This window comes from Pseudophryne corroboree, chromosome 2 (assembly GCF_028390025.1).
Source record: "Pseudophryne corroboree isolate aPseCor3 chromosome 2, aPseCor3.hap2, whole genome shotgun sequence".
Lineage (NCBI taxonomy): Eukaryota > Metazoa > Chordata > Amphibia > Anura > Myobatrachidae > Pseudophryne > Pseudophryne corroboree.
This window is the reverse complement of record NC_086445.1, coordinates 220,673,873-220,697,532: the sequence shown is the minus strand read 5'-3', so window position 1 is coordinate 220,697,532 and position 23,660 is coordinate 220,673,873. Positions and strand designations below refer to the sequence as shown.

Genomic DNA, 23,660 nt, shown 5'->3' with positions numbered 1-23,660 from the left:
GGACGCCATGCATGTGCACATTGCACCTCCTGCAAAAGCCGCTCTAGGTCCTAGGGCCCGAGACAGCACTGAGCCGTTCTCTGACAAAATCTCACCTTACCTGAGCGTAGATTGTCTATATGGCTTGTAGATTAACATTACATTAATGTGCAAACTTTGCACTAAGACACAGTAAACTATCAGACACTCACTTCTAGCACTAGACGGGTAAAAGCTACTTGTTGATTGGTTACTGTTGTGCACTGAAAGTTTTGCACGGAAATGAAATGTTATTAAATAAGCTGTAATCTGTTTTATTTCATCTACTCTTTTCTTCACAACCAGGGCTGCACCGAGCGTTTTGTGTCCAGTCCAGAGGAGATCCTGGATGTGATTGATGAAGGAAAGTCCAATCGCCATGTTGCTGTCACAAGTGAGACCTGAACACAGTTTTCTTACATACTATTTATATTTATTTTACAAAGTACAGAACAAGTGGTGAACTGGGTTATGTGTCTTACTTATACCTACATAAGGGCCTCTGTGCTTTGTCTGGTGTCTCCCCATGCTTGCTCCTTACTAATGTCTTTGCATATATCACAAAATTTTCATGTGTAAAATGACAGCAAAATAATCCCCACCCCTGATCTGTGTAACCAAAACCCCATTCCCCACACAACAAGCCTTAATCTGCCCAACTGCACCCACTTTCCAGAGATGCCCCGCCTACTTTATCATACATTTTGTGCGGTCCACGTATCAGGAACAACAACTGGGTCAGTTTTTTTGTGGACTTGTGCCTGCCAAGGAAGTTGTATGGGGAATGGAAATCCGCAGCCAACAATCACAGCCCTACAGTAAAAAGATAATGGAAATAGTGGGGTTTCCCAGCGCCATTCTCTATACTCAATACATGGCTGATTCTCCCTTTGTGTTGTCATAGTTGAAAACCAACAACCACAAGAAGAAAGCACAATAGAGTACGCTTTGTGGAGTTCTGTTGGTTGTCTAAGAATTTGATAGTAAACCTGTTCAACTTGTGGGTGTAGTAATTATACTTTGGGTAAACTGGTGTCCGATGGTGGTTGCACATACAATGAAGTATCAGGTGTGAAGACAACTGTCCATTTGCTAACTTGTTGGCTGTGATTGCTATCCGTGATCATTCAAAAAGAAGAAAGATGAAAAATAGAGCGACCCAATTGTGGTTCATCGAGTGCTGATATCAATTGCACTCACCTACTGTAAATCAACATTTAATTCCAATAAATGGAAGGAAGCACTGACACTGAGGGTGAATATTTGTAAATTAACATTTAGTCCATCTTAGATTAAATAAACAGGATGTGTTGTACTATCAATTACAATTACAATTATTACTACTACTATTGTTTATCATTATTGTGAAGATACGGGGTTCCAAATCACTCAGGCATAGTGGTAGATGGAAAAGCAACAGTGGTTTATTGAAGAGAATGGGTGATAGACAGCACTCTTCAGTAATACAATCCAAACTGCCAGTTCTCACAAGGAACTACTGACAGAATATCACTTCTTAGCCTAGGAGCAGAGAATCTCCTCTTAACTCTCTGGGTAATTCTATTTATACCGCCAGAGTAGCAGGGGTGTGTTTTGCTTTCTTCTGTGTATTAAGGCATACATTACGCACTTTCTAATCAAGGTGATTAAAAAGCAAGAGAGCCGCCCTATCTGGCCAGCTTTGAAACAGAGGAGGGGACACTACACACAACTAAATCTCCTGTGGTTTGGATAAACCAAAATCACTTCTGTTGATCAATAGGCTGTAAACAGAAGGGACAGTGTTACCTTAAATCACTCAAACTTTGAGAGTCCCCTGCGGTTTAAGTAAACACAAAAAAACTAGGGCTAACATGAATACATTACCTAGAGTGTAACAGATAACATAACACAATTGCATATATTACCAATATTAAGGCTGGTTTGGGGATGAGCAATGACATGCTATGGTGAATGAACAAACACCTCCCAACTTATGTCTCTTCTTAATAGGGACATGCTGCGCCAGGGGTGGGGCCTTGAGTGGAGGGGGCATGGCATAGCTTTGCATCCCCCATTTTCGTCATTTTGGGGGCGTGCTCAGCGCTCCCTGAGCGGCTGGACAGCCCCCAGCGCCCCTCCTTGTACTGTTAGATGCCGTGCGCATGCAGTGATCACCGGCTGCTTTGCAGAGCAGAGCAGCGGTGATCATTGGCTAACTCAACTGTCCCCCCTCCCACCCACAGGCTTTTTAAGGAAGCACTGACAAGATCACCAAATTTTCAACAATTGTAATATTAAAAAATAGCAATACTAGGGCTTCCTTAAATTTATTTTTTGGTACTCCACATTTCATACTCTGGCCCTAATTCATATTTGTACACAAACCCTATGGTTTACATACAAATCCGATGTTTGGGGGTCTGCGTATGTGCAGAACGGCTCTCGCAATATGGCTCACAGCCCCCTGTCATCCGCAGCATGAGTAACATGCTTCGCCATTTGGGGGCGGGACCCGGCACCATTCTTAAAGTCGGGGGCGTGTCACTCCCTTTTTGAAGGCAGGACAGGTCCATGGTCTGCTTTGTCAACGCAGGCTTCAGTGACCCGGGTATCCGGATCCTACGGCCAGCATGAGTAAGCTTCATTTTATGCAGTGCTTGAAACCATCACGAATCATGACCGATCAAGGGTCGCGATGGTGATCAGAGGCTATGTCCTCAGACAAGGCACTCGGATCTCGCAAATGCTAACAGGAGGCACCTACAGTCAGGTCCATAAATATTGGGACATCAACACAATTCTCATATTTTGGGCTCTATACACTACCACAATGGATTTGAAATGAAACAAACAAGGTGTGCTTTAACTGCAGACTTTCCGCTTTAATTTGAGGGTATTTACATCCAAATCAGGTGAACGGTGTAGGAATTACAATGGTTTCTATATGTGCCTCCCACTTTTTAAGGGACCAAAAGTAATGGGACAATCTACTCAAAAGCTATTTCATGGACAGGAGTGGGCAATTCCCTCTTTATTTCATCATCAATTAAGTAGGTAAAAGGTCTGGAGTAGATTCCAGGTGTGACATTTGCATTTGGAATCTGTTGCTGTGACTGTCAATATGAACTGAGGAAGCCGCTGAGGGTGTTTGAGAGGCGGAGAAACGCGTTTTCAGAGTGACCATACCAGTGCCGAATATCTCCCATTCATTTACGTGACTACTGGCTTGCGGTCACGATCAGCCAGCAATATATCTGCAATTACGGCCAGCTGCCAGCAGAGGGAGTCGGAACACTGTGGACAAGTTCCTGTGAACATCTTCTCCAGATATTCTGCATCAAATGGATGAGCACCAGCAGAGGGAGTTTTAATACCGGGATTGTCCTTATCAGAGTCAATTTGGAGCTGACGTAAAGGCTAATATCATATGGTAATTACCCATTTCAAATTAATATATGTGTGCACACATGTTCTCACTGGACACGAATTAATTAAGGACACATGAATATAACCAATGTTTGAGGAGCTAATCCCAGCCAATTCATATCCTTACAGTGGACACTGTGAAAATCCGAAATATTAAAGTCCAAGCCTCTGAATCATAGCGAGTTATTAATGTTTTATCATTATATGTGGATTATTACTTTTATGATGATTTAGAATATGCATATTATGTACTGAATAATTGTTTTTTATGCTGCAGCATTATGTGTTAATAAAATATAATATATTTATATATATTTTTACATATAATTTTTCATTGTGAATATCTCTCATTGTCCTTTTAATTAGTGCGGACAGCGCTTCTGATTTTTTACAGGGGGTCACACCCCTGTAGTTAGAGTGTTTTTTGGTTCAATATAAGGAATGCAATTATCCTTATAATTAGAAGCAGCAGTCCGCACTATTATTTGATCTCCAACTGCATGGTAGTTACTAGCGCCGGAGGGTGTATATACCTGTCCATATACCTTGAGTGTGGGGGCAGCTATATATACGCACATTTTTGTTTTGTAGTAAACTGTCAATATGAGATCCAAAGAGCTGCCACTATCAGTGAAGCAAGTCATCATTAGGCTGAAAAATCAAAACAAACCCATCATAGAGATAGCAAAAACATTAGGTGTGGCCAAATCAACTGTTAGGAACATTCTTAAAAAGAAAGAACGCACCGGAGAGCTCAGCAACACCAAAAGACCCGGAAGACCACGGAAAACAACTGTGGTGGATGACAGAAGAATTATTTCGCTGGTGAAGAAAAACCCCTTCACAACAGTTGCCCAGATCAAGAACACTCCCCAGGAGTAGGTGTATATGTGTCAAAGTCAACAATCAAGAGAAGACTTCACAAGCATGAATATAGAGGGTTCACCCCAAGATGTAAACCATTGGTGAGCCACAAAAACAGGAAGACTAGATTAGAGTTTGCCAAACAACATCTAAAAAAGCCTTTACAGTTCTGGAACAAGATCCTATGGACAGATGAGACAAAGATCAACTTGTACCAGAGTGACGGGAAGAGTAGAGTATGGAGAAGGAAAGGGACTGCTCATGATCCAAAATATACCACCTCATCAGTGAAGCATGGTGGTGGTAGTGTCATGGCATGGGCATATATGGCTGCCAATGGAACTGGTTCCCTTGTGTTTATTGATAATGTGACTGCTGACAAAAGCAGTAGGATGAATTCTGAAGTGTTTCGGGGCAATATTATCTGCTCATATTCAGTCAGATGCTTCAGAACTCATTGGATGGCACTTCACAGTGCAGATGGACAATGACACAAAGCATACTGCGAAAGAAACCAAAGAGTTTTTTAAGGCAAATAAGTGGAATGTTATGCAATGGCTAAGTCAATCTCCTGACCTGAATCCGATTGAGCATGCATTTCACTAGATCAGTGTTTCCCAACCGCAGTCCTCAAGGCACACTAACAGTCCTGGTTTTAGTGATATCCAGGCTTGAACACAGGTGACTTAATTAGTACCTCAGTTATTTTGATTTAACCATCTGTGCTGCAGCCTGGATATCACTAAAACCATCACTGTTGGTGTGCCTTGAGGACCGCGGTTGGGAATGCCTGAAGACAAAACTGAAGGGAAAATGCCCCAAGAACAAGCAGGAACTGAAGACATTTGCAGTAGAGGTCTGGCAGAGCATCACCAGGGATGAAACCCAGCGTCTGGTGATGTCTATGCGTTCCAGGCAGTAATTGACTTCAAATGATTTGCAAAAAAGTATTAAAAAGTGAAAGTTTGATTTAGGATTGTTTAGTTTGTCCCATTAATTTTGGTCCCTTAAAAAGTGGGAGGCACATATAGAAACAGTTGTAATTCCTACACCGTTCACCTGATTTGGAGGTAAATACCCTAAAATTAAAGCGGAAAGTCTGCAGTTAAAGCACATCTTGTTTCATTTCAAATCCATTGTGGGGGTGTATAGAGCCCAAAATATGAGAATTGTGTTGATGTCCCAATATTTATGGACCTGACTGTACCTTCTACAGACTTCTCCTGCTGCATTTGAATCTTAATGACATGGAATTGTACAGCCGCTTCCTTGCAGCTATGCAGTTCCTTTCAAACATAAATTAGGCCCTCTGTCTGCTTCCTCAGGTTATCTGAGCAATTTTATTACAGGCAAAACAATTGAAAAATTCCTAAAATACCTATATTTTCAAACTTTATGGATTTTTCTTGGATTTTAATATAATCGTCAGTTTGTAAATTGTTCAAGAGTTTTGAAAACTGTTTCATAAATCAGGACTCAGTATATTAATGATACAATTTTGTTTGGGCTCCTGAACTCTGTAACTGCATAGGACATTAGGCTAAGGACATACAACTAATAAACCTATGCTAAGTAATGAGTTTATCACATTTTGGGGTTAATTTCTGTGGTTGCACTGATTGATAGCAAATTGTCACTTATTTTTCATTTGGCAACAGATTTTATTTTATTTTATTAAGTGTGTGTGTGTGTGTGTGTGTGTGTGTGTGTGTGTGTGTGTGTGTATGTATACACCTCTGAATTGACCCTCCATTTTAAAAGATAAGCATTGTGTTTTTATCTTTTTAGAATATTGATGTTTTTTATTCTCATATTTTGTGTATCCGTATTTTAAAAAATCTTTTATGGTGTATTCTTAAATAATGCCCTATGCTTGTAAACTTTTATCCCACCCTTTTTCTTTTATGAATTAAATTGAATTGTATAATTTTATCTGAACGTATCCAGCCACTTCTTCATATTTTATTCAAAAAACCATTAGACACCGTTGGTCGCTGGCGCCCCCATCCCCCCTTTTTTTCATATATATATATATATATATATATATATATATATAGCATATATATATATAGCATATAGATAGGAAATAATCAGCGGCACTCAGGGTCTCTTCAGTGAAAAAAGACGATGTATTGAAAAAAATTAATGCAGTCATTTTTTTCAATACATCGTCTTTTTTCACTGAAGAGACCCTGAGTGCCGCTGATTATTTCCTATCTATATGCTATTGAATCCATATCAGAGGGCACCAGGGCAGCTGGTTATCATTGTGGGAGTGCCGGTCCTATTGGTAGCTGTATATATATACCCGTATTTGCCGGCGTATAAGACGACTGGGCGTATAAGACGACCCCCAACATTTCCACTCAAAATATAGAGTTTGTTATATACTCGCCGTATAAGACTACCCCCTTCCACACACCAAATAAAACGTAAAAGAACATCAGATTTGTGACATACTGTATATTATGACCTGATAAGAGATTTGGATAGGGAGTATTTATCAAGGTATGCATAAGAAGGGGGGAGGGGGCGAGGAGAAAGTTGTAAAATTTATAAAAGTATACCCCTGTGTGCATTTAGTGTTACCGGTTTCACATGAGTGCCATTAGTATTAGTGCCATTGTCACCATTGTACGGCCACAACGCGACTGCAGCGCCTCCGGCCAGTCCCTGCATCTCCCTGTAATTGGCACTAGTGACCCGCCGCGGCCGCACTGGATATCGCGCGATACTGGATGGTGAGTAGAATGAGGTGGGCGGGCATCGGGAGGCCACTATGGGCACCGGGCGAGTATCGGAAGGCCACTATGGCAGCTATGTCTATCCCAACTGAAGTGCACCCGGCGTATAAGACGACCCCCCCACTTGGAGGCATGTTTTTCAGGGCAAAAAAGTAGTCTTATACGCCAGCAAATACTGTATGTATGTATATATATATATATATATATATATATATATATATATATATATGTGTGTGTGTGTTTTTATTATTTCCCCCCAAATATACTACCAAATGAAAGCCCAATCTGCCTGAATAAAGTGAGTGTACCTGGTGTATGTAGGCTAGGCAGTGACCATAATAACACATGGAAGCATAATATGTCTGTCACAGAATTGTAGGTGCTTGTTGGTAGTGCTTGCACTGTGATCAGTAAATGAACCTGTCAGAGTTTTGTGTGTTCTATCACCATATGCTCTTGTGCTTCACATTTCCACTGTTCTGTTTAGGTTCTCTGTTGTCCACTGTGCTTAGAAATATATATTAAACATATAGCCTTCCCTCTTGTTATGTATGTTCATATAGTACTTGTTTATGACTCCTCACCTCATTCTTGTGTATTTTAGGTGACTCCTATCCTAAATACTCTATTATTATTTTATTTTTTTAGACATGAATGAGCACAGTTCCCGTAGTCACAGCATCTTCCTTATCAATATCAAACAGGAGAATGTGGAGACGGAGCAGAAGCTGAGTGGGAAGCTGTATTTGGTTGACCTGGCAGGCAGTGAAAAGGTCAGAAAATTAGTCAGGAACTGACATAGATCATTACTGTACACCGATGACATCCTGTATACTGTATAATAAAGGGGAAAAAAATCCATACACCTGGAATCGCAATGCCTATATAAATGACTTTATTTAATTATACTTTTTTGACAATAAATTCAAGGATAGTGGGGGCAACCAAATGTAATGGTTTCTGCACAGGTCAGTCATACTGACAGTCCTTTACTGTGGGTAGTATAATGCAGAGATGTTTTCTGATGTGTGGCCACTTATGTGCTCATTGTAGACTTCTCAGTATCAGGGTGTGAATGGGGACTTCTACCAATAACACCATTTTCCTATTTGCATCATTTAAGCTTTTGGTACTTTGGCCTGTATTTACTGAAGGTCGATTTTCATAGATTTTAAATTGCTGGAAATTGATCTAAATTTTGGGGGCTGTAACACACATTTACAAACACAGTGGTTCTCAAACTCTCTGTCAACAGGACGTTAAACAGCTCACGTTTTCCAGGTCACCCAGCAAGTGTACAGGTGTAGTCATTACTCACACATTTTTTAAAAGATCCACAGGTGGAGCTAATTATTATTTCACTTGCGATTATGTGAGGAGGCCTGGAAAACTGTTTGGGGTCTTGAGGACAGAGGGACAGATGTATTAACCTGGAGACGGCATAAGGAAGTGATAAACCAGTGATAAGGTGCAAGGTGATAAAAAAACCAGCTCCTAACTGTCAATTTGCATATTGTAGCTGATTGGCTGGTGCGTTTATCACCTTGCACTTATCACTGGTTTATCACTTCCTTATGCCTTCTCCAGGTTAATACATCTGCCCTAGTGTTTGAGAACCTATGTGCTAACAGATGATTTTTGATATCAGATTTTAAATGTTAGTACATGTAGGTTTAAGCCCCAGAAATACAACATTGATTTAGATTGATGAAAACCAATCTTTAGTAAATATACCCATTTGTCTGTAAACCTGGAGAGAGAGGGAAGTCCAAGAAAATCATCAGAAAAACAAAATATAAGATTACTTGAAAATAATTTGCTCATAGAGAAGTGTTAGTCCCTGATCGCCCTTCAGAAGTGCCTCCTTGCTTTACGTAACCATTTCCCGCATTATGGCCTGGTATAATGCTGCCTGCTATGATAAATGTCACTTCTTTTCTTTTCAATAATATATAAAAGATGAGCACTGCAATGATAAAACATAAAGCCAGTATTTGGGGTTTCCTTTCCATCCGTCTTCTAGTCATCTAAACCCATTACAATGTTTTATTCAATATAATTGCAGTTACTGTGTCAGTAAAAGCATGCTGCGTAGAAACAAATTATTGTTAACTCTGCTCAATCATTGGGGTAGTGGCCATGAAATATAGCCCTGTAAAATACTGTAAAATCAATGAGTGCTCAGCCTAAACAAAGCTTATTGATTTTCTGCAGTATGCTTATTTTAGAGGCTGTATTGCTACAGACTGCAGGGTTCTGCAAATAGGGGAACAATCACCACAGTTGTATTTGATATATTGCTGACAAATGACAGATGTTCACGCTTACACCAGTACAGTAGAAGATAGACAAAATTATTTTTAATATTAATATAGCACCAGCATACTCCGTGGAACCTTATAATTGCGGAAAAACGCAGAAATAGACCAACACTGGGTATTAGCAGACAGACGGAGTGGTAAGAGGGTGCTGCCTGCAATTATAAATGTTTTCACTTATGGTTCTGCTACACAAACATTTCTCTATACAGTTTTCTTTCCTATAAAAACTTTTATTATTCGTGACTTCTAATGTTCCCATACATTATTCTTATTACTAGATATAGGGCCTAATTCAGGTTGGATCGCAAATCCAACTGGAATTTTTGCGTTCGCCCGGCAGACTCATGTGCAGGGCCCATCCTGAGCATGCGCCTGCATTTATTGCAAGTGACCCACAGTAAATGTGAACGCCTCTGCCTGTCAGTCAGTTAGCATGCGGCGCGGCCTTTCCCTATGATGGCGGTACCAGCATGCGACTCAAAGGATTGCAAATTCTGGTAAAAAGCAGAATTTGCAATCGTTACTGAAAAGGGTCCTCAAAGCATACACGTTCTGCAGCACTTTACAGAAAATATTTACCCATTCCCATCAGTCCTTGCCCCAGTGAAGCTTACAATCTAAGGGGTCCATGTACTAAGCTTTGGAGAGAGATAAAGTACCAGCCAACCAGCTGCTAACTGTCGTTTTTCAAACCCAGCCTGTAACATGGCAGTTAGGAGCTGACTGGCTGGTACTTTATCTCTGTCCACCTTATCTCTCTACAAGGCTTAGTACATAGACCCGTATGATCCCTACCACACAGTGAGGGCCATAGTGGGACTCCCAGTGCATGACGTTGTGTGGCAGTAATGCTGACCATTCCACCATCCGTGCTGTATAAATATTATGACTACACCTGTTATGATAATCAGAGGTGAAGGTGCTGGATTGTTAATACTATAGAGCCCCATGAAAGCCACCCGTGACATGGCAGCTAAGTTGTTGTGGAGTTTGTAGGTCACTGTATTTGCTGTCACTTCCCTGGTAAATTATCTTGTGGCTTCCACAGATGAATATAATATCGCTTTTTCTGTAAGTCACAGAGACATTTTGTGGTCTTCATTCTCTTGTGCACAATCTCTGCCATCTATTTAGGTCAGTAAAACCGGAGCTGAAGGTTCTGTTCTGGATGAAGCTAAGAACATCAACAAATCTCTATCTGCCCTGGGAAATGTCATATCCTCTCTGGCAGAAGGAGCGGTAAGGACAGCCAGTACTGCATTACAGTAACGTTCTGCCAATAATTATATACAATATCACAGCGCCATTCTATAGCAATTTACTCATCATTATTTATGAACCAAACAAGCACTTTTTTACAGCAATGTTTCCTCTTTTGTGTTTTAGAAAGGATACGTTCCCTACAGAGACAGCAAGATGACCCGAATCCTCCAAGACTCTTTGGGTGGGAACTGTAGGACAACCATGTTCATCTGCTGCTCCCCATCCAGCTACAACGACGCAGAGACCAAGTCTACACTCATGTTTGGCCAGAGGTAGCAGGACTTAACAGTACAATTCATATTAGTGTTTAATAAATAAGTATTGCTTTTATACTATACTGTGTTTATGTCCTTCATTCAGTTCCTGTTTATCACTGATAACATCCATCTTATAACCTGTTTAAGTGCTTTTAATAATCTTACAAACTGCTGTTAGATATTATTTTATTTTGTGACCTTGGGCAATATTTGTATATATATTTGGGCTTTTGTACTTTGCCCATTCTCTGCAGTTTTGACCCCGAGATTTTAAATAGCAATAATATTAAATGCAAAGTCAGGCATGTTTTGCATTTATTATTGCTATTCCGCAGTAATTGTGCTTTCCATCTAAACATTACTTTCTCTCTATAGGGCCAAGACCATCAAGAATACTGCATCCGTCAACTTGGAGCTGACAGCTGAACAGTGGAAGAAGAAGTATGAGAGGGAGAAGGAGAAGAACAAGACCATGAAGGAGACCATTGAAAAGTTGGAAGCTGAACTGAGTCGCTGGAGGAGTGGTAAGGAGCTGTCCAGGACTTCTCAGAGCAAAATCCCAAGTTAAGGAAAGGGGGAACCAGGGGTCACATGCCTGGGTCTTTATTGAAAGAAAGATACATTTATGAAAAGGGTGCATAAATAGGGGGAGGGGTGTTGTCAAAAGGTCGACAATGTAAACTTTCATAATGCTGATATCACAATGTCAACATATTTACACTGCCAACAAGCAACACGTTGAGATTGTCAGAACATTGACATTACTGTTGTGGGGAGCGGCAGGTTTGGATTAGGCACAAGAGGGAGGGTTTGGGGTAGGGGTTAGGGATAGGGGAGAAATACCTGCAGGACCGCCGGAGGATCGGAGGTATTATCCAGAAGTGACGATCAGATGACTTCTGGAACCTCAAAGACGCAGCTGGAAGCCATCTGGATCAGGTAAGACAATATCATGCATTACAGTGGTGGAAATATGAAGAGGGTAAGTGATGGCACCTATAGCTTTATTGTAACACAGGGGGTAATTCAGAGTTGATCGTACATGTGCTAAATTTAGCACATCTATGATCATTATGATCAGCGGCGAGGATTATCTTCCTCGCTAGACGTTCATCGTCTGCGTCTCCACTCTGTCAGTCCCTCCATTGGTTACCTGTACTCTACCGCATTTAATATAAAATACTTTTACTCACACACAAGGCCATTAACCAAACTACACCAACGTACATCACTTCGCTTATCTCAAAATATCTCCCAATCCGACCTCTTCACAAGACCTGCATCTCTCATCCACACTCATTACTCGCTCCCACTCACGATTGCAGGACTTTCATCGGGCTGCACCCACTCTGTGGAATGCCCTACAACGCACAATAAGACTCTCCTCTAGTCTCCAAACCCTCAAGCGTTCCCTGAAAACTCACCTCTTTAGGAAAGCATATCAAATTCCAGAACCGCTCACATAACTTTCATAAACCTTCCTATCAAATTGCATCCACTCTGTACAGTCCACACATATCCTCACATGTCTTCTCATTCTTCACTTTCCCTTCCTCTCGAACCCGGTTCATCATTGCTGTATGACCATATCATACAGCCCTCCAAGAACCTTTGCAATCTGGCGAACAACTATGCAATAGATAGCACCTTTCCTTGTGTACACATGCCTATTTCCCTATAGATTGCGAGCAGGGCCTTCCTACCTCTGACTGTTTGTTATCACCCAGTTTGTTATTCAGGCAGAGGCTATCACAGCCAGTGAGATGCTGATAGCATCTCATTGGGCTCCCGTGGTGCGAACGATCAGTGCGGCCGCTGCGCACGCACACTCCACACAGTAATTCAGACTGCGATTGCTGCCGCTGCAGCGATCCAGTCTGAATTACCCCCACAGATACATACAAAGAGAAAGGGAGAAGGAGAGCGGCTTGCTATTATTCCTCAGGACTACCTGATGAAACAGAGTCTCTGTAGGCTGGGAATCAGCCTATGACAGTTCTGGATGATTTCTGACAAGCCATAAAGTGTCCTTAACACAGTTCATAGTACAAAGCCTCTGAGATTGCCCCATATATATTAGTTCCAGGAAATAGTCCATAAAGTACTGAGTGATATGAAAGCATATTCCTGGGCAAAGGAGCAGTCCCAGATCATGTTTCTTGGTGCTTCCTCCTGAGAGAATTATGCTGTAGCTCAGTGGTTCTCAAACTGTGTGCTGTGTCACCCTGGAGTGATTCGGGGTGCTTGCAGAGGTGTATTGGATTGGTGATCAAGCACTAATTTCAATTATTTATGGTCAATGTAATAGACAAATCCAATGCTGACATAAAATATGTGGAGAAGCAGAAGCAAATCTTGTCCCTTACCACGCAGTTGAACCTAAGGATGATATATAAACACAATTTACTCAATTTTATATTTTATTCTGAATTTCTCAATAAGAAACGTTTGGCCTAGTGGTACTGTGATAAAAAAAAATTCTGATACTCCAGGGTGCTGTGATTCAAAACAGTTTGGGAACCTCTGCTGTAGCTATTGCATGGGATAAAGCTGTGGTACAATAAATTCAGTGGCTCAGCCAGAACATTACCTGGACAGTAGAATTGTTGTTATTAAAGGAGCTTTTTTCTATAGGTGAGAACGTGCCTGAGACAGAGCAGCTGAGTGACGAGGATCAGCTCATACAGGACACCTGTGATGAGACACCAGTCAATGATAATAACTCTTCCATCGTGATCAGAATCTCAGAAGAGGAGAGGAGGAAGTATGAGGAGGAAATCCGAAAGATGTATAAGCAGCTGGATGACAAGGTACACACTAGGGCTCGGTAAGAGTCACATTGTCATTGGTTTATTTCTTCTTTACAAGTTAAGCTAGCAAATCCCTTTCTGCTTTTTGCTTTTATAGGACGATGAGATCAACCAGCAGAGTCAGCTGGTAGAAAAGCTCAAGCAGCAAATGCTGGATCAAGATGAGGTAATACTGACAGGATGGGTCTTCTGCAAGGAGAATGAAAAGCAATGTTATGGGGCAAATGCACTAAGCTTTGGAGAGAGATAAAGTGGAGAAAGAGAAAGTACCAACCAATCAGCTCCTAACTCATTTCTAGACCGTAACATGGCAGTTAGTAGCTGATTTGCTGGGACTTTATCACTCTGCAAGGCTCAGGCCCTCATTCTGAGTTGATCGCTCGCTAGCTGCTTTTAGCAGCATTGCACACGCTAAGCCGCCGTCCTCTGGGAGTGTATCTTAGCTTAGCAGAAGTGCGAACGAAAGATTAGCAGAACTACACAGGAAAAATGTCATGCCGTTTCTGAGTAGCTCCAGATCTACTCCTATCTTGCGATGACTGCAGTCTGTTTAGTTCCTGGTTTGACGTCACAAACACGCCCTGCGTTCGGCCAGCCACTCCCCCGTTTCTCCAGCCACTCCTGCGTTTTTGCCTGGCACGCCTGCGTTTTTTAGCACACTCCCTGAAAACGCAGAGTTGCCACCCAGAAACACCCACTTCCTGTCAATCATACTACGTACACTCGAGAGACTGAAAAGCGTCGCTCGAGCTTGGGTAAAACTACAAAGTTTTGTGTGAAAGTACTTGGCGCAGGCGCGCTGCGTACCATATGCATGCGCAGATTTGCCACTTTTTCACTTGATCGCTGCGCCGCGAAAAACGGCAGCGAGCGATCAACTCGGAATGAGGGCCTTAGTACATCTGCTCCATTATAGCTAGAAGCACAAGTTGGCTAGATGAATCTATACTGAATACCAATGTTCCTGATATCTGTCTCTTCAATTGTCCAATAGTAGTAAAAGTGAGAGTGAATGATCCAACAAAGGTTTATCTACTGTATATACCACTTCCAAAAATATATATTTATTCTAAAATGCAGGTCTTATGGTAGGTGTTTCATGGGTCGCTGCTCGCTACTTCAGATATGGCAACATGTTATTGATAAAAGTGACAGAGCTTGTTGTGTGTCAGAATTAGGCGGCTAGCAGTGTACTATTTGTTGCAGTGAAACGGCATGTGTCATCTTTGTTTGTAGTCCCATGCCAGGTATAGAGGACACATGCTGTTTTACATGGTTTGGAGCTTCCGTCTGCTGGTGCTGTGCAGACAGGACTGTAACTAGGGGTGTGCGAGCGGTGCGGTTGCACTGGGCGCATCACCCTGGGGTTGGCACCTGCATGTGGCTTGCAGGTTGGATGGAATGGCACCCTGTAGCCAGTAGCGCTCTGGCAGACACACCCTACAGCCTGTGCAGCTTGCCGGAGCAGTGCTGTACTTCCCAGAGCTGGCAGCCATGCACCCTATGTGTGACATCTCCACCAATGTATGTTAGTAGCATAACTGACATGACTGTAAAATTGTTCATTCATCAACAGCTCTTAGTATCCACCCGGGGAGACAATGACAAGGTGCAGATGGAACTGAGTCGCTTGCAGTCAGAGAATGATTGCGCCAAGGAAGAAGTGAAGGAGGTTCTGCAGGCTCTAGAGGAACTAGCTGTAAACTATGATCAAAAGTCCCAGGAAGTGGAGGATAAAACTCTAGAGAACCAAATCCTTGCTGAGGAGCTGTCCCAGAAAGTTGTAAGTAGACGCAGCTCATCTATTCTCTGTTGTGACCACAAGATGGGGATATTGCACCTACTGTCTAATAATCTTTTTGTAGGGAATAGCACTGATTTCAGAGCATGAACAAATATGGAAGATCTGTGTGTGCTATAATTATGTTCTGAGGAAAAGGGACTGTCCCATTGCTTTTCTATTCATTGTGTGATTTGCCTGACTTAGGGGTCTATTTACTAAGCCTTGGGTGGAGATAAAGTCACTGGAGATAAAGTACCAGCCAATCGGCTCCTAACTGCCGTGTCACAGGTTGTGTTTCAAAAATGACAGTTAGGAGCCGATTGGCTGGTACTTTATCTCCAGCGACTTTATCTCCATCCAAGGCTTAGTAAATAACCCCTTAGTGAAACCTTATTATATTGAATTTTACTGTCATTTTATATCTGAACTATATTGATACTAAACTATTCTTAAAAAAATAATCCTGTTTTGATTGCAGTATTGAGTGATGATCACTTAGATAAGATAGAGCTTGTTTTGTATTGTTACGTGCCTTTTGATCTCCCAGCAGCATGTTATTTGTGAGCTTTATTACTACAGTATATCAATTCCACCAATCCACCGCGGTCATTGTATTTAGCATCTATCAGATCTCGTGCCCCTCGTTTTTTTGCTTTTTAAACTGAAAGGGCAGAAATGGTCTCTCCTACAGAACAGCCTGAAATGAATGGATGAAGGAAACTCGCCTTACTCCGGAAACCATCAATACAAGCTTCATGCTTATAGTCTACATCTTTATCACCGTTTATCCCATACCAGTGTTCTCAGGGCTCTCCCTGTCTTCCAAAGTATTGGATGTAAATATGGGCACTAAGGAAGAATCTTCTCTTGTAGTTTTGTCTTGCTAAGACTCTTGTCCCCTTATACCTTCACCCAATTTCTCTAGCATCCATAAGGGATATTGGGGATAGAATTAGTACGATGGGGTATAGACGGGTCCAAAGGAGCCAGTGTACTTTAAATTTCTTTAACTGGGTGTGGTGGCTCCTCCCCTCTATCCCCCCTCCTATAGGCAGTTTAGAAAAAAAATGCCCTCAGGAGAGGATGCACACTCTGCAGCTCCAGAGTTTTTTTTCCTTCAATTTCATTTAAAACTTTTGTTTGTTTCGGTATGCTGTTTGGGCAACAGCATACCTGCGCCGTGGGAGTTAGGGGGGGAGACGGTCACCAGCCTCATGAGGTGTAGAGCCGCTTTTCTGCTGCAGGACCACAGTCCTGCGGGGCTGTTTGTTCAGCGGGGCACTTCGCCTTAGCTGTCGCAGCCGCAGCTTGCCGCACACCCCTAACAGAGCCTGAAGGTGATCGTCGTGGTGAGTATAAACCGGGGGCACTGCTAGGGGGGCCCCCCCAGTTCATTGTGCGGCAGAAGCGTGGGTGAGGCGTACGGACCCGCGGGTAACCGTGCATGAGACTGGCGGGAGGTATGTTGTACCAAGCATTTATGTGAGGCTACACAGCCTGTGGAGACATTGCCAGTATAAAAATCTTATAGTAGCTCTGGCGCCATAGCAGGTGGCGGAGCTACATCAGAGCGGGCTCAGCTGCATTTTGGCGCCTTCCTCTGCATAAGCGAACAGCAGCAGCCTCATACAGCTCCTCAAAACGGTCACAGGAACGCTGGTACCGGGTGTAGAGGGGTAGAGCCGCTATTAGCGCACAGTTTACAATTGATCTGTATAGCAGTATTACTGTTTTATTGTACTACATAAAACGCTGACAGTCTCACTGGGGCTGCGCAGCGTTGGGAGCGCTGGGGTCCTCTCTTCTGTGTCTCCTCTCACATGCAATAGGCAGGCTTGTATTGTATTCAGTCTGTGTTGTATGTGTATATTGTCTGTATTTCATTATAGTGAAACAGAAGTTATGCAGTGTATGTAATGCCAGATCTCCCCTATTTCATCTGGCCCCATATCATGTGAGCAGTGTAGTCAGTCATCACAAAATTCTGATAACAACATGGGGGAGATTCCAGAGCCTTCCTGGCTGGGGGCTATAGAAACTATGATGTTGGATATGTCATCTCAGCTCACTGCCAATGCCAATGAAACACAAGAAGTGCAACAAGCAGTGGCTAGCCTAACTGCTAAGGCTGATGCTTCCCATCCCCCGGTGTCTACAGGTACATGAAAATGTGCTTTACCTGCAATCCTAACAGATTCTGATGATGATGTACATGTGGATGGGGATGATGGGGACCCCATTAGTGGGGATTCCACCCCTACACAGGGTATAGAACCCCTCATATTGGCTATACGGGATGTGTTAAAGCTCCCCCTGGAGGACGCCACTAATCAGCAGTCATTTTTCCTCCCACAAGACACACTGACTGTCACCTTTCCTGATTCCAAAGAATTGGATGATTTATTTAAATTAGCCTGGAAAAATTCTGATTAAAAATATCAGGTGTCCAAAAGGTTTTTATATACCTTCTCATTTGCCCGTGAAGGCAGGAAATTCTGGGAAGAATGTCCAGCAGTAGATGTCTCTGTCTCTCGCCTTTCTAAAAAGGCGGTGCTCCCTGCTCCTGGTTCTTTTACGGTAAAGGACCCGGGGGATAGATTTTAGCGTGGTCTCTATTTTCCTATCTACACTGCTGCAGGTGTAGCTCAAAGGCCGGTCATTGCTGGTTGCTGGATGACACATGCCATTCATACATGGGCAACTCAGATTCAGGAGGATCTTTCGGGTGATATGACCTTGGTTACTACTGTAACTTTCCTGAAACACATTCAGGACACAGCAAGAGTCCTCTGTGACTCCCTTAAAGAGATTGGCAATATTAATGCTAGAACCACTGCTATGGCTGTGTCTGCACGCAGAGCCATATGGTTGCGTCAATGGATTGCAGACGCTGATTCCAAACGTAATGTGGAATCTCTTCCCTACACAGGTGTATGGCTCTTCGGAGGTGAATTGGACACATGGATCTCCAAAGCTACTACTGGGAAATCCACGTTTCTCCCTTCAGGGGCTCTGCCTGCTAGGCGTACCTACCCGGGACCGTCTACTCAGTCCTTTCGGTCCTCCAGATTTTGATCTAGGGCCCGGGGTGCCTCCAGTGTAGCTAGAGGCTCCAGAGGTAAGCCTAAGAAACCAGCCATTGCCGGCTCTCGGGAACAGAGCACCAGTTCAGCTTCCATAAAGACTTCGGCATGACGGTGCCCACCCACTCCGAGAGGATCTCGTGGTGGGAGCTCAGTTACGTCACTACAGCCACATCTGGGACGGTTCCTGCCAAGATGCCTGGGTAAGGGACCTTATCTCTCAGAGTTACAAGCTGGAGTTCGACGGTGCTCCTCCCATACAATTTTTAAAATCAGGCTTGCCAGTTTTGGGAAATATGTGTGTTATGCTATACTGGCCATCGACAAGTTGGTCCAGTCCCAGGTCATTGTTCCAGTACCCCTGCTACAGCGAGGATAAGGTTACTACTCCAGTCTGGTTGTAGTGCCAAAACCAGACGGATCTGTGAGATCCATTTTGAATCTGAAGTCCTTGAATCCTTACCTGAAGCTTTTCAAATTCAAGATGGAATCTTTGGGAGCGGTGATTGCGTGTCTGGAACAACAAGAATTCCTCGTGTCCCTGGATATCAAGGACGCCTACCTCCATATCCCGATTTGACCTCATCAGGCCTATCTACGGTTTGCCCTACTGAACGATCACTACCACTTTCAGGCATTGCCCTTCAGCCTGTCTACAGCTCCGAGGGTGTTCACGGTGGTGATGGTGGAAATGATGTTCCAACTCAGAGTCCAGGGGGTCAACATTGTCTCTTACCTGGACAATCTCCCGATAAAAGCAAGTTCCAGGGAGATTCTACTGCTCCATATAGATCGCACTATCCAACTTCTGTCTCACCACGGGTGGATCCTCAATCTACAGAAGTCTCAACTGGAACTGTCTCAAAGGCTCTTGTTTCAGGGTATGATACTGGATACTGTAGCTCAGAGAGTGTTCCTCCCAGAGGACAAGGTGAGAACACTTCAAGAGATGGTTCGCATGGTTCTCCGACCTGCTCGAGTTTCATCTCTGCATAAAATTGTTGGGGAAAATGGTGGCCTCGTACGAGGCGATACAGTTCGGCAGGTTCAATGCCAGACCCTTCCAATTGGACGTCCTGGACAAGTGGTCCGGTTCACATCTTCAGATGCACTGAATGATTCGGCTGTCACCCCAGGCCAGGATTTCACACCTGTGGTGGTTACAGCCTTCCAGCCTGCTGGAAGGTCGACGTTTCGGGATTCAGGATTGGATCCTCCTCACATTGGATGCGAGCCTGTGAGTAGATGGGGAGCTGTCACCCAGGGGGCGCAGTTCCAGGGCAGGTGGTCTGCCCAAGAGGCCCTACTTATGATCAACATTCTGGAACTTCAGGCTATCCACAATGCTCTGATTCAGGCCTCCCCTCTACTCAGGGATTAGGCGATCCAGGTTCAGTCGGACTACGCCATGGCAGTGGCATACATCAATCGACAAGGAGGGACAAAAAGCAGGGCCTGCATGCGAGAAGTGTCAAAAATACTTCTCTGGGCGGAAAGAAATGCAAGAGCACTGTCCGTAATTTTCATTCCAGGAGTGAACAATTGGGAAGCGGATGTCCTGAGTTGCCACGACCTCTACCCGAGGGAGTGGGGATTACATCCTCAGGTGATTCAACAGATTGTCTACAGGTGGGGATAACTGCAGATCGACATGATGGCGTCTCGCCTCAACAAGAAGCTTCACTGCTACTGCTCGCGAACCAGGGACCCTCAGGCGAGTGTAGTGGATGCACTGATGTCGCCTTGGCCTTACCAGCTGGTCTACATATTTCCTCTGATTCCGTTGATCCCAAAGGTGCTCAAGAGATTCCGGCATCAAGGAGTAGAAGCAATTCTGCTTGCCCCGAAGAGCGTGGTACACAGATCTTCCGGACATGTCTGTCGAAGACCATTGGCCTCTGCCGCTAAGAAAGGATCTTCTTCACCAAGGATCGTTCGTCTACCCGGACTTACGGCGGCTTTGTTTGACGGCATGGAAGTTGAGCGGAATATCCTAGCTCACAAAGGGCTTTCCAAAAAGGTCATTGCCACTATGGTGCAAGCCAGAAAACCTGTGACGTCCTAAAACTATCATGTCTCTTGGTGCGGGGAACGCACGTATTCGCCTGCGGAGTTTCACTTGGGACGTTTCCTGCAGGCTGGTGTGGATAAAAAACTTACGTCTGGATTCCGTTAAGGTCCAGATTTCAGCTCTCTCAATTTTCTTTCAGAAGAAATTGGCTGTGTTGCCAGAAGTCCAGACCTTCTTACAAGGGATACTTCACATACAACCTCCCTTTGTGCCGCCTACGGCACCCTGGGCTTTGGATGTAGTGTTGAAATTTCTACAGTCCTCCTGGTTTGAGCCTCTGATGATGGTAGAAGACAAGTACCTCACATGGAAGACAGTGATGTTATTGGCCCTGGCTTCTGCTAGACGCGTCTCAGAATTGGGGGCCTTATCGTGTAACAGTCCATACTTGGTATTTTACGAGGACAGAGCGGCGCTCCGGACTAGACAGCAGTTCCTGCTGAAGGTTGTCTCCGCGTTCCACCTGAATCAACCTATTGTGGTTCCATCCTGTTCTGAGGCTTCGGCCCCTCCGGAGTCTTTGGATGTTGTGCGTGCCTTGAAGATCTATGTCAGGCGCACAGCTCGGGTCAGGAAGACGGATTCTTTATTCGTGCTTTATGATGCGCAGAGGGTTGTCCTGCTTCAAAGCAGACCAATGCTCGTTGGATTAGGCTTACTATCCAACAGGCCTATGTGTCGGCAGTCTTACCTGTTCCTCAGTCACTGAAGGCCCACTCTACAAGGTCTCTTCCTGGGCGGCTGCCCGTTGAGTCTCGGCCTTGCAACTATGCCGAGCGGCTACCAGGTCGGGGAAGAACACTTTTGTGAAATTCTACAAATTTGATACCCTGGCCAAAGAGAATACCCACTTTGGGCAGGCGATGCTACAGCAGTCTCCACACAATCCCACCCATTCTGGACGCTTTGGGTTATCCCCATTGTACTAATTCTGTCCCCAATATCCCTTATGGATTCTAGAGAAAATAGGATTTTAAATACCTACCAGTAAATCCTTTTCTCATAGACAAGAGGCCCGACTCTGTGCAGTGACTTCTGCAGGTTATCTGTTCTGTGTTTACTGTCCAGCTGTTGCTGTTTTTCTGTTACCAGCCGTTCCTGGCCAGGTTATATTATGGTGTGCTGGTGTGAAAATCTCACCACACTTAATTAATTAAAAGGGGATATGTATCAAACCTTAAGAGTGATAAAGTGGATGTTTCTCATACCAACTAATGAGCTTCTAGCTATCATTTATCTAGCACAGTCTTTAAAATAAAAGAAGCTGGTTGCTATGCGCTGCTTCTCTGCTTATTTCTCTTGGAGGCTTGATACACATCCCCCTAAGTCTTAGATCACCTAGCCTAGAGGGTCTTATCGCCTCCTTAGCCTTTTAGCTCACCGCACGTCCCTGGTCTTATCTCTACTCTCTATATGAAGACCGCCATAAACAGGACTGGCTGAGTGACTTGGGTAACCCCTCAGATGGACTTAGCTGTTCTTTCAAAAGACAAAGTATACCAAAGAGCATGATTTCCACACTAATATAAGAGAACATCTACTGGGTTGTTCTGGATTACATGATAGCGTACTTCATAGAATGTATAGCTCTCCCTCCCTTTCATACTAGAGATGATGTGGTTTATAAGGTACCTTTAGTAAATGTACATCTGATGGGCAAGTCCAAGATGACCACCAGCCATTTTGCCTGCCCTTTGCCATTTTGGTTTAGGGGTAAATCTGATAGACATAATCCTGGGGATCAGTTTAGTTAATGACCCTTTGGTGTTTCTGCAGCATTACCTCTCTTCAGAGTGGATAGGCACACGGACATACTAGCACTGACACTTCTGTTTTCTTAACTTAAAATGTGTTTTTAACTCTTTCTTCAGTTACACCAGTCCTGTCCCCTCCCCCTCCCATCCTACCTGATCATCCTACCTGCCTATTAGATACTGTAATGCAGTGATTGCTTTCAAACTGTTTTCTGTACAACTGGATTTCTATTATGATCTGTATCACTGTGAAGTGTTTTTAACTATCATTTAAATCTTTTTAGCATGTTTTAAGACTTTCTATCTCTCTAAAGATGACTTTGAGGAATGTATCATATATTTGTTGTTCCTTTTTTAAGGCCACTCTCCTTGCTCTGGAAAATGATTTACATCGTCTGCAGGAGTACAGTACACATCAACGTAAGCGGATCGCAGAGGTTCTCAATGGCCTTATGAAAGACCTGAGTGAGTTCAGTGTCATTGTGGGCAATGGAGAATTTAAACTGGTGAGTGACAGTGCACAATACATACAAGGAAACCAGTGGGACAACCCGATCTGTTTACTAAGAAATGGTGGCAAGGCTCGTTTTCTATCACTATCCATATATAACCAGCATAGCGCGCGCGCACACACACACACACACACACACACACACACACACACACGCAATATATATTCAATGGGCTGTAATCCACAGGACTCAGCTAACTGTGGTGCATGAGGTACATGACAGCACTATTTAAATAAAATAAACATACATGTTCTTACATTTCAAACTGTTTTTCATTTAATTTCATGGAATATTAGTTTCAAAATATTGCAATATTTGTTAAGCCAGCCAACTCCGACAGATTCTTCCCTTCTGGCCGGTCCTATACTGTCCCTCAGAAGACATGAGAACGGCTCTGCTTCCAGTACTTCCCAACTACAGTAGATATCATACAGTTTTTATACTCCGGCTAGGCATTTTTCATTTGTTGTGGTCCCAGCCCATAAGCTTAAAGAGACCGAATCTTCCCCAAGCATAACAATTACTCTATGGACCCGATTCAGTAAGGATTGCACATTCTGCAAAGTAGCTGCATTTGCAATCCTTTTGATCACATGCTGGGGGCCACCCATCGCAGGGCAAGGCCGCCCAGCATGCTATCCGCCGTCTCCCCCCCCCCCTTCCTGAAACCATGCTGATATTGCAGTCGCACCGCAATTTCAGCGTGATCGCAAAACATAGGGTAGTCTCCTGCCGGCGCAGCCTGTGTGCAACTGCAGGAGGCCCGCCGCCA

At 43.6% G+C, this 23,660-nt stretch overlaps 1 protein-coding gene across 3 annotated transcripts in view; it reads left to right on the top strand.

Annotated features, from left to right (window-relative positions):
- The window catches only part of KIF5A (kinesin family member 5A), a 215,802-nt gene that overhangs the window by 124,917 nt on the left and 67,225 nt on the right, over positions 1–23,660 (top strand). For all 3 annotated transcript variants that reach the window (XM_063952348.1, XM_063952347.1, XM_063952349.1), the window contains 9 exons: positions 325–412; positions 7,683–7,807; positions 10,490–10,594; positions 10,742–10,890; positions 11,251–11,399; positions 13,510–13,685; positions 13,783–13,851; positions 15,262–15,468; positions 22,736–22,882. In XM_063952348.1, coding sequence (XP_063808418.1) covers positions 325–412; positions 7,683–7,807; positions 10,490–10,594; positions 10,742–10,890; positions 11,251–11,399; positions 13,510–13,685; positions 13,783–13,851; positions 15,262–15,468; positions 22,736–22,882 — 1,215 coding nt within the window. The remainder of the gene's footprint in view (positions 1–324; positions 413–7,682; positions 7,808–10,489; positions 10,595–10,741; positions 10,891–11,250; positions 11,400–13,509; positions 13,686–13,782; positions 13,852–15,261; positions 15,469–22,735; positions 22,883–23,660) is intronic.